The 9,214-nt window shown below is 43.2% G+C and overlaps 1 protein-coding gene across 8 annotated transcripts in view; it reads right to left on the bottom strand.

Annotated features, from left to right (window-relative positions):
- Positions 1-1,894: 1,894 nt before the first annotated feature.
- Positions 1,895-9,214, bottom strand: part of KLC1 (kinesin light chain 1) — a 40,695-nt gene continuing 33,375 nt past the window's right edge. For 4 of the 8 annotated variants that reach the window (XM_083612969.1, XM_083612966.1, XM_083612965.1 and 1 more), the window contains exons 15-16: positions 7,965-8,031; positions 1,895-4,827 (exon numbers count right to left, since the gene is read on the bottom strand). In XM_083612969.1, coding sequence (XP_083469095.1) covers positions 4,762-4,827; positions 7,965-8,031 — 133 coding nt within the window. In that variant the 3' untranslated portion in view covers positions 1,895-4,761. The remainder of the gene's footprint in view (positions 4,828-7,964; positions 8,032-9,214) is intronic. The other 4 variants (XM_083612962.1, XM_083612963.1, XM_083612964.1 and 1 more) reach the window with 1 other exon arrangement.

Genomic DNA, 9,214 nt, shown 5'->3' with positions numbered 1-9,214 from the left:
AGCCTAGGACTTGCTGTTCAGAAGCTCGGCGGTTCGAATCCCTGCAACGGGGTGAGCTCCCGTTGCTCAGTCCCTGCTCCTGCCAACCTAGCAGTTCAAAAGCATATCAAAGTGCAAGTAGATAAATAGGTACCGCTCTGGTGGGAGGGTAAACAGCGTTTCTGTGCGCTGCTCTGGTTCGCCAGAAGCAGCTTAGTCATGCTGGCCACATGACCCAGCAGCTATCCGCCGGTTCCCTCGGCCAATAAAGCGAGATGAGCGCCGCAACCCCAGAGTCGGCCACGACTGGACCTAATGGTCAGGGGTCCCTTTACCTTTACAATCTATCTGTGGTGTGGCCAAAACTGTGATCTTACGACTCCACGGAGGGCTGCTTTACACAGCAGCATGAGCCCACCACAGGCTTTGGAAATGGCATAAGCTACAGAGCAAGTGACTGAGTAAATTACCCCTAGGCTCCTCCTCTCCAATCTCTGACAATCTGCAGGTACATTCACAAGGCTGGCTAGCCCTGTTGCACAGCACGACTCCTGCAGATCCTAAAAGTCAGTTTTGGTTATGCTGGAATATAAGCCATTAGCATAGTCTTAAAGGGGAACTTCTACAGAATGCTGTCGTTGTTAAATTTGTGCGCACCTTTGCTTTCCCTGCTGTGCTTAGGCCTGTCTATAGGATCATTGCAGAAGACAGTGTTTCTCTCCACCGCTAGCCAACCACACATTATGTTTAATTCACCTCGAGTTTTAGTTCTTAAAGCGCATGGCAAGTGTGTCATCAACTGTAATCGGATACCGATTGAAAAGTTAAAATGTGAATGGTTCCGTCTGAAAACAAAAGCTCCTCTGGAGTTGTGGGACAAATGTCATTCTCAACTATGTTAACAAGCACAAACAAACCTCCCTGTGTATTTCATTTAAATCTATGTTTCTGCAACTTACCCTTCACAAAAAAGCCCCAACAATTGGAGAGGATTGAGGAGATAAGCAGGAATGAAGGAAGGGTCTCTTTCTCTCCCCCCCCCCCCCCCCATTCCTCTGTAATGCACACACCAGCTTGTAAATATACAACAGACTGGCCATCATTAGCCTACAACAATTTCATTCTGAGGAATTATACAGATCTACAGTTTTAAGTTTAATGTTACAACAGCATATTTTCTTCAGAGTCTAAAACTCTGTGGAGTGTTCCACATGTGTGAAATTTCTGCCTTGGTACCAAATGGCCTAAACGTCTCAACTGCTATAGGAAAGCACAGGCCCGTTAGAAGCACCTATGCCAAATGGCGACATCTTCAAGGAACAATGGGGGACAATTAATAGCCCAAGCATACTACGTTTATAATAGTCCCAAGGTTTCTTGACAGTTAGGGATGGAGTGCTTGTACTAGACGAGAAGTACAATTAGCTTCTCATTACACCAACTTGCCAAAGCCAATTTCTATTACATGCAGGACCAGGGTGGTGAAGAATGGAAGAACCCCTATTACCAATAGGTATGTAAAATTCTCAGTGGTTTGCAACAATCTGTCCCAAAATTCTACCCATTTAGCAGCACTGGGTCTCAGGACATTACCACACAGCTATTATCATTTAAAATTCAAGGGATATACCTCAACACACAAACCTTGACAGATACACTCTCTGTAGACAAGTCGCTTGCCTATTTAAAAAAAGAATTCTGCAAAATAGGTAAGCACTTTTAGCAACATTAAATATTTTCAGCTCAATCTAATAAAACTGCTTTCCTCTTATCCTATGACTAAATGATGTTAATGTTGCCTGATTATTCCTACTGGCCAGAGAGCAACCTTTGCTACCATATAGCCGTGACTCACAAAAACTTTCTTTCTCTCCTTTCTGCCTTCAATTAATAGCTCTGCAAAATGGAGACAGACTTGAAAAGTATACGCATTTTATTAGACTGACTGTAAAACCAAAATGCTGAAGCATTTCCTCTTCCCAAGTTGGTCCCCTGAGAATAGACAGTGCATCACCCACAAAGTTTATCAGGCAATTAGATTATTAATAAACAAACAGCCTGCCAGTAGCAGCTATCCAGTACAACTTTGACATTATTAGTAGCAAATTTCCAACAAGGCCCCTATCCACAGCAGCTGCTTCACAGTGTAACAGTCCAATATGCTTCAGTTTCCTCCTGTTCCCATTCTGAGCAGTGGCAGAAGTTTGAAACTCAAGAGACAACAGTAACAGTATTTCCATCTTGGAGAAAACAGGAGTGCTCCGAGTGACTGGAAAGACTCAAAAGGTGGTTGGCTTCCCAACCAGCCTATTCCTTGTGTTCTTCCCTCTCAGTTTAAAAATAATTGCACCTCTTTCCACTGATTTTTAGGCCCAAGAAGGCGGCAACCACCATGTTGAAGTTCTGTTTTAGAGCTTCTCTATTAGACTAGCATTTTCTTCTACTTATTAAAGAACCTTGAAGCCCAAGCACTAGTCAGACGAACTCTCTGCACATTCTGATAGCTGATGGTGCAAGGCTAACTGTACACAATCCTGGTTTTATACAGTGATAAACTTAATTCAGCTCTCAGTCATTCCATCAACATTATAAATAGTCCAACACACTATCCCCTTAACAGCTTTTAAAACAGCACATCCCAAGGATACATTTGCACTCCTTTAGATTTCAGTACATTTTCATTGGGGTACATTTCCCCCTTGCTTTTGGAGGCTACAATAGGGAGATCTGTAACACAGCTTTGTTGAATGACTGGACTCACCTGACGGGTGTATATCTGTGCCACCCAGGTGGGATTAGCATTGGCCACTAGCTTGAGGCAGGAATTTAGTCGCCTCCTAGGAACTTTTGTGATTGGTGCTCCCGGAAGCGGCTTCAGTTTGCGGTTTTGCCAAGCTAAGATGAAAGCCGTAACTAAGGATAGGTCAGGGGTAAAGACAGTGCGATTATTAAGGTGGTGTGTGCCAATGGTCTTCCTGAACTTCCCAGGCATGCCAGCCACACAGTAGGGCATGGGCCCTGGGTCCAAGATGCCATTACCTTTCTGGTGAGTGCAGTGGACCTATCTCCTTCTGGACCCCGATGGGATGTTCAAAAGGTGATCGTGTCTAAGGTGGTAATGGATGTCTAAGAAAGAGGGAGCACACGCTGAAGTAGCTGCTGTCCAAAGGCTACAATGGTTGTGGTCCATTTTGAAGTGTGTGTAGATGTTTTTGGACTGGCCAATGTAGGAGATATCCAGCGGTGGAGAATTGCTGAAAAGGCTGCTGCGGCCGCTGTTTAATTGGAACTGTGTTGTGTTTTGGCAACCTGAACCTTTGGCTGTCATAGGCCATAGATATGGAAGCCTTAATCCACCTGGCGAGGGCAGGGGGAGAAGACTTCCTAGCTCAGATTCAAGGGGAGGAAGAAAGCGAGTAAGAAGTCGGTCTAAATAGATGAGTTTTGGCAACAACTCTTAAGGCTCTGAATACACTCAAAGAGTGCCATGCCCTCTCTGTGGAGTGAGGGGGGTGGGCAACAGTTGGTAGGATGATCCCGATGCTCATGGAGAGTGAGTTTATATTTGGCACAAGACCACTCCATCACTGTGGGAGAAGCCTCTTCCTCACTATCCAAATCACCCTTCTCTTAGCATCACTCAGGCCACTCTTGCCGAGAAGTGTCCAAAGTAAAAGTAGAAGAGTTGTCTAAAAGACTGAGTGACTTCCCAATTCTGCATGAACTGTACAGTAGACCAGTTCTTATGCTATTAACTTTGCAGAATGGTTTAATTAAACAATCAGTTAAAAACTTCCATTGGTCCAATCATCTATTCTGCGCATTTCGTCCAAGAATCCTTAGGTAACCATCAGCGTGCACACCAAGAAAGTCAGAGAGATAGAAAAACATGGAAGCCAATGAAATGTCAATGTGGCTGAGCTCCCAAGCAGAATCATAGGGGAAAACTCCACGGTGGGGGGTGCAGGATTAGGAGAAACAGGCCTTGAAAATATAAGCCTGAGAAAGATTCTAGAAACCAAGTACACAATAAGCATTGAAGTGAAAGGCACAAAAAACAAGCCTTAAAGCAGGAAGTGGAGAGTGTATCTCCAGTGCTACTGCTTCAATCAATTGCAATGTAATTGTATCATTAAAATTCATTAACTTAATTGGTTTAATGTTCACAAGCACACACACCAAGTAGCAATTAAATCACAAGGAAAGTAAACAACACGACATGGTTGTGGCTGGAACCGACCAGAATTACGAGAAGTCTTTGTAAGGCAGGGTGGAAGGGGTGCAGAAAGAAAAAGGAGCATTTTAAAAACTGAATCAAGGAAAGGTGATCTGATCACCAAAGAGGAGAAACGGAGCCAAAAAAGCAGGTGAGAGGAAATAGGAAAGAATGAACAAATTTGGGCCTTAAACAATACACCCCAGAGAGAATTACCAGAGGAAGGAACTTGAAAACTGAACCAACTTCTGGGAACAGCCATGAAAAGTTTCCAGGAGGCAACTAAATTCCTGGTTTGAGCTAGTGGGCAGTGCTAATCCCACTTGGTTCCAAGGGGTCAGCACAGGATATCTAGCAACCATCTCTATATTTGACAAAGAAGCAAGTCTCTAGGGGCCTTTTTTTAATGTCACATTTTAAGAAGGCCTAGGAACAGCAGTCCTCTCAACGACATCTCTAACCTAGATGGTTCTAGAAAGACCGTAACAGGGAACCCAAAAACTTTAAACCTCAGTGCTTTGTAATTCACAAGGGAATTTTGTTTAGCTAGCATCTGTCCCAGAACCTCAGTGGGCCAAATCAGTGTGACTGGCACTCAGAGCTCTTGAGTCTGTCAGACAATTAGTTCGTCCCTGCATGGGGAAAAAGAATGGAAAGAGTTTATGCACAGTTTAAAACAATCCCAACCATTTAAAATACAAACGCTGGAGAAAAACAAAAGAACAATGAATAATATGAATCAAGAATAAGACCAAAGCAGACAAGTATTTTTCATTTACCATTAGTTTGAATTTTTTTAAAAACCAAGTCTCAAAGTGGTTTAATATATGAATAGGAAACTTTGCTCCAGTTTGGAATGGGAATAATTCTTACCATCTTTATCAGTGCCTGCCTTGTATTTCTAATCCAAGCAGGAATAGAAAGAGCTCTGAACATGAACAGTTAGCTCTCCTCTGCAGCGCTTCTCCTCTGTTCTCGGACCTGTCCTGAAGACTTGCGGTGGGAGGAAGGTTTTCCTCCCCACCGCCAACATTCAGAAGGCTGTTCTGAAGGCTGGCGGTGGGGGAAAAAGCCCTTCTCCCGCCGCCAGCCTTCAGAAGAGTTCCCCCAGGGCTGCCTAGGCTGCGGATAGCAGCCTGCTGCCCCGCGCGAGGGGCGCTCTTAAGCAGAGCGCCCCTCGCGCGGGGCAGCAGGCTGCTATCCGCAGCTTGGAGAGCCCTGCGGGGAAGTCCTGCAGGGCTCCCCAAGCTGCGAATGTCTGCCCCGCGCGAGGGGCGCTCTGAAGCAGAGGGGCGCGAGGGGCGCTGCTATCCGCAGCCTAGGCAGCCCTGGGGGAACTCTTCTGAAGGCTGGCGGCGGGAGAAGGGCTTTTCTTCCCACCGCCAGCCTTCAGAAGGCTGTTCTGAAGGCTGGCGGTGGGGAGAAAAGTCCTTCTCCCCCCGCCAGCCTTCAGAAGAGGTCCGGGGACAGACTGTCCCCGGACCTGGTCTGAAGGCGGTCTCCACAGGAACGCATTAATTGATTTTCAATGCATTCCTATGGGAAACCGTGCTTCGCAAGACGAAAAACTCGCAAGAAGAAAAAACTTGCGGAACGAATTAATTTCGTCTTGCGAGGCACCACTGTACTCTGAAAGCAGTAGCAGCTGATGCTTCACCTTATCCAATACAATTTATTGCAATTTTCTGTGTGTATGTGCTGTGTCATGTACTTGACCCAGAAGGTGAAATATTGCTCCGACTGACAGCCATTAAAAAAAATAATACAGGTTTCTACACAAATAATCTCTGTGTAAGAAGAATGCATGTTTATTGGAACATGTTAAGAGTAGCACAGATCTCATCCATGCCATGAGATCAGGTTGCCTCAGCGGTTAATTTTTCAAGGCAGGAATCCTCCCTATTACACTTCTCTCTGGTGTTGTATTAAAGATCTGGTGCTGATTAAAGAATTCAGAATAAAAACCTCTCAATTGCCATTTATTTTTCCATACGGTAAGATAACCCAAAGAACAGCGGAATTTCTTTTCCTCAAAGTATTTGGATTGTGTTTCATGGATTTATTTTTGGAACTTAACACAATAACATTTTGAACAACTGGAAATGCTACTTTACAGACTCGCTCCCTTTCCTTTGTGTAAACTTTTCGACAAGTGCATCAGGTTAGTACTGAAGCAGTCGCTACTTCTTCACACAAGTTAGTTGAGGTTATGTGTTAGTTAAGAGGCACAATACAGAACACTAGTAATTTCGGTGAAGGTGTTATATGAAATACAGGCTAGGATCTTGGAACATGAGAAGTGTATTTCATGCAAATGATATGCAAGGGCTACTGTTTTGCAGCCTTGGCTTGCCCTAATGTCACTCCAGTATTCTTTTTTCATCAGCAAGCACTCAGTAGGTGAACTTTTAAAAGTAACCCTTATTAAAAAAATTGCTGCCTAGTTTCTAAAGAGGCCTGTGTCAGCACAGTTTCTTCTGCATTCATTCAAGGAAGCAGTAGGTATTCCTTGCCATCTATAAAACCATGTGCTGGATCAAATTGCTCTGGAAGCCCAGCTTTTTCAGGTGAAGGCAAGGGCCTGCAGTAGAGAAGATGAAAACTGAAAAACCCTAGTACCCAAACTGAATTCCGGCCACTGTCACTTAGAACTCATTTTAGTTCAACTGTGCAAGTCTCTGTCTATGCTCATTATCTGGAAAGCTCACAGCAACTATTGCTATTTGACATTTATTAAGCTGCAATAATGTCCTGTATGCTGTTCGCAGGCCAACTTTTCAACACTATACAATGTGGAAGAATATAGCATGCAATTATTGTAACACGTCCCAAAAGGTGCTCATCTTTTCACAAAATTGAGAAAGGGAGATTGAATTCCTAAGCAGCCAAGAACAGTTTTCCCATCTGCTCTTGGTTTTCAAAGCTAGGGACACGGATGTTATCCTGAAATGGACTTTCTTGACTCTCTTGATAGCTCACAGCATGAAGTGAGCCACAGCGGCCTCTCAGCCAAGTGGGGCTCAAGCTTTCAAGACCTCAATCAGCCTCTGTTAGCACTTTTAATATACTACAAGACAGGTGTGCGTGTCCTGCCTACTCCCACTTGTGCAAGGGCAGGTAGCTAACTTCTATGCCAGTATCAAGTCTCTGATCCCTTATTAAGAGCAGCTCCAGGTGGAGCAGATAAGAGTAGTTTTAGGCCTGAAAAAATGTAAGCTTGTTCACCCCAATGGGACTTTTTCATATTTTCCCAGGAAGGAAATATGACTTTTTCATATTTTCCCATGGGATTTTCATGTGAGCAGATATAATAGATAAGAAGCATTCACCCATGCAATTCCCAAGTGTATCCTGAGGCATAGAGTTTGGGAACAGTTTTACTATCTAGCCCACTGTTTTCCGTAAGGCCCAAGTATCTGGTGTTTCCGCTAGCTGCTATGGGACTCTACAGGATGCTTATAGGAATATTTTTGAATTACTTACAATATCAGTACATGACGAGACCCATTCACACATGCAAGCAGCTGTTTACAGAGTTGCCACTTTTTCTTTTTAAGGATTTTGGCTCACATAGCAAAAGATGTGCAAAGCAGAGTGTACTGCCAAACATTGTGTCATATGGTCCAGTCTCTAAACAGCTGACTGAATGTTTGAAATCAGAACCAGGAATAATCCAAAACTGCTGCCATTTTAGTGACCGATCCAATTCTTCAATCCAAGCCCTGCCAGTACCATCTACTTGCATTAAGAATATGATAGGGCTTCTTACTTGAAAGTGATCTTCAGTTGCCTTGCCACCCATGTTAAGAACATTCAGTGAGCTGGCACGCTTCATGCTGGACAGTGAACATGCAAGGATAAACCAATCAGAAGGGCTGAAATGGAGCGCTTTGAACACATATGTATACAACAAGAATTTTACTGCAACGTAACTCCTAGTATCTTCTAAAAGATAACATTTGGCGCACATGCATCTTCCTTAATCTAAAATATATCAAAGCTAAGTCACCAAAAACATTCAGAAAACACTAGATGTCATTCCATCTGCAGAATGTCAGTTACTAAATTGGATCTTAATCTGAGATGTCCAGTCTCTTAAAAAAAAAATCAATAAGCTACCCCAGATAAAGTTGTGTAAGTAGCATTAGCAAACCCATCAAAAAGGAGCATTTTGCCCTGGGTGGGCTTCTACATAATTAAGGCTTGGATATTCAAAGTTGTGGTATACTTTGTAACTTTAATGGAGAATGGGATAGATAATACAATCTCTGTCTTGCCTAGATTGTAGGGTGAAACTTGTGCAAGGCAGTGAAAGCTCTGCTATTCTAACAATCGTCAAGTGAAGCTCTCAGTTTCAGAGGGTATTGTTAATACACTGCCACATCAACAACTAACAAATTTATAGCTGCAATATATGTATTACAAAAGTATGTGAAGTTATACCCATAGTGGTTCAAGGATTTTTTTAAAAAAGTTATCCAACATTTAACCATATTGCAATTTAAAGTGCCTCAAAAAATCTAGGTAGCGTTCATCGTAAGATCAGTAGCCACCACCTATATTGCAGAGCAATGCATGAGCAATTAATATTTCTCCATAACATTAGCTTCCAAATCTTTTTCTCAATGCTGCATCAAAATGGTCACGCTAATCCCAAAATGAATTCTTTGCAGGCAGACCCTTAATGTGCAACTACCTTTTACACAGGGTAGACTCACTGAAATTAATGGACACATTTAAATTGGTTTCGGTGATGTCAATGAGTCTATTATGAGTAAAAGTTGTATACTATTTCCTATGTGTAGAAGAAACTACCTGTCCCAATTGACAGCTCTAGGAAACAGGACTGCTCTCACTAGCCACTTTGTAAACTGCAGGACAGGGAACCTTGCTGAGAAACCTACACTGAAGCCCCCTCGCACTTTTGCAAGAATATGGCGATCAAAATTATTTAGTCTCACAGACAAATTAGGAGAAGGGGACATGCTGATACAGGTTAATCGGAAGGCAACGGCCAGA

The sequence above is a fragment of the Podarcis filfolensis genome (genome assembly GCF_964270895.1).
Source record: "Podarcis filfolensis genome assembly, chromosome: 1".
Lineage (NCBI taxonomy): Eukaryota > Metazoa > Chordata > Lepidosauria > Squamata > Lacertidae > Podarcis > Podarcis filfolensis.
The sequence above is the reverse complement of the archived record's forward strand: the minus strand, read 5'-3'. Positions and strand labels throughout refer to the sequence as shown.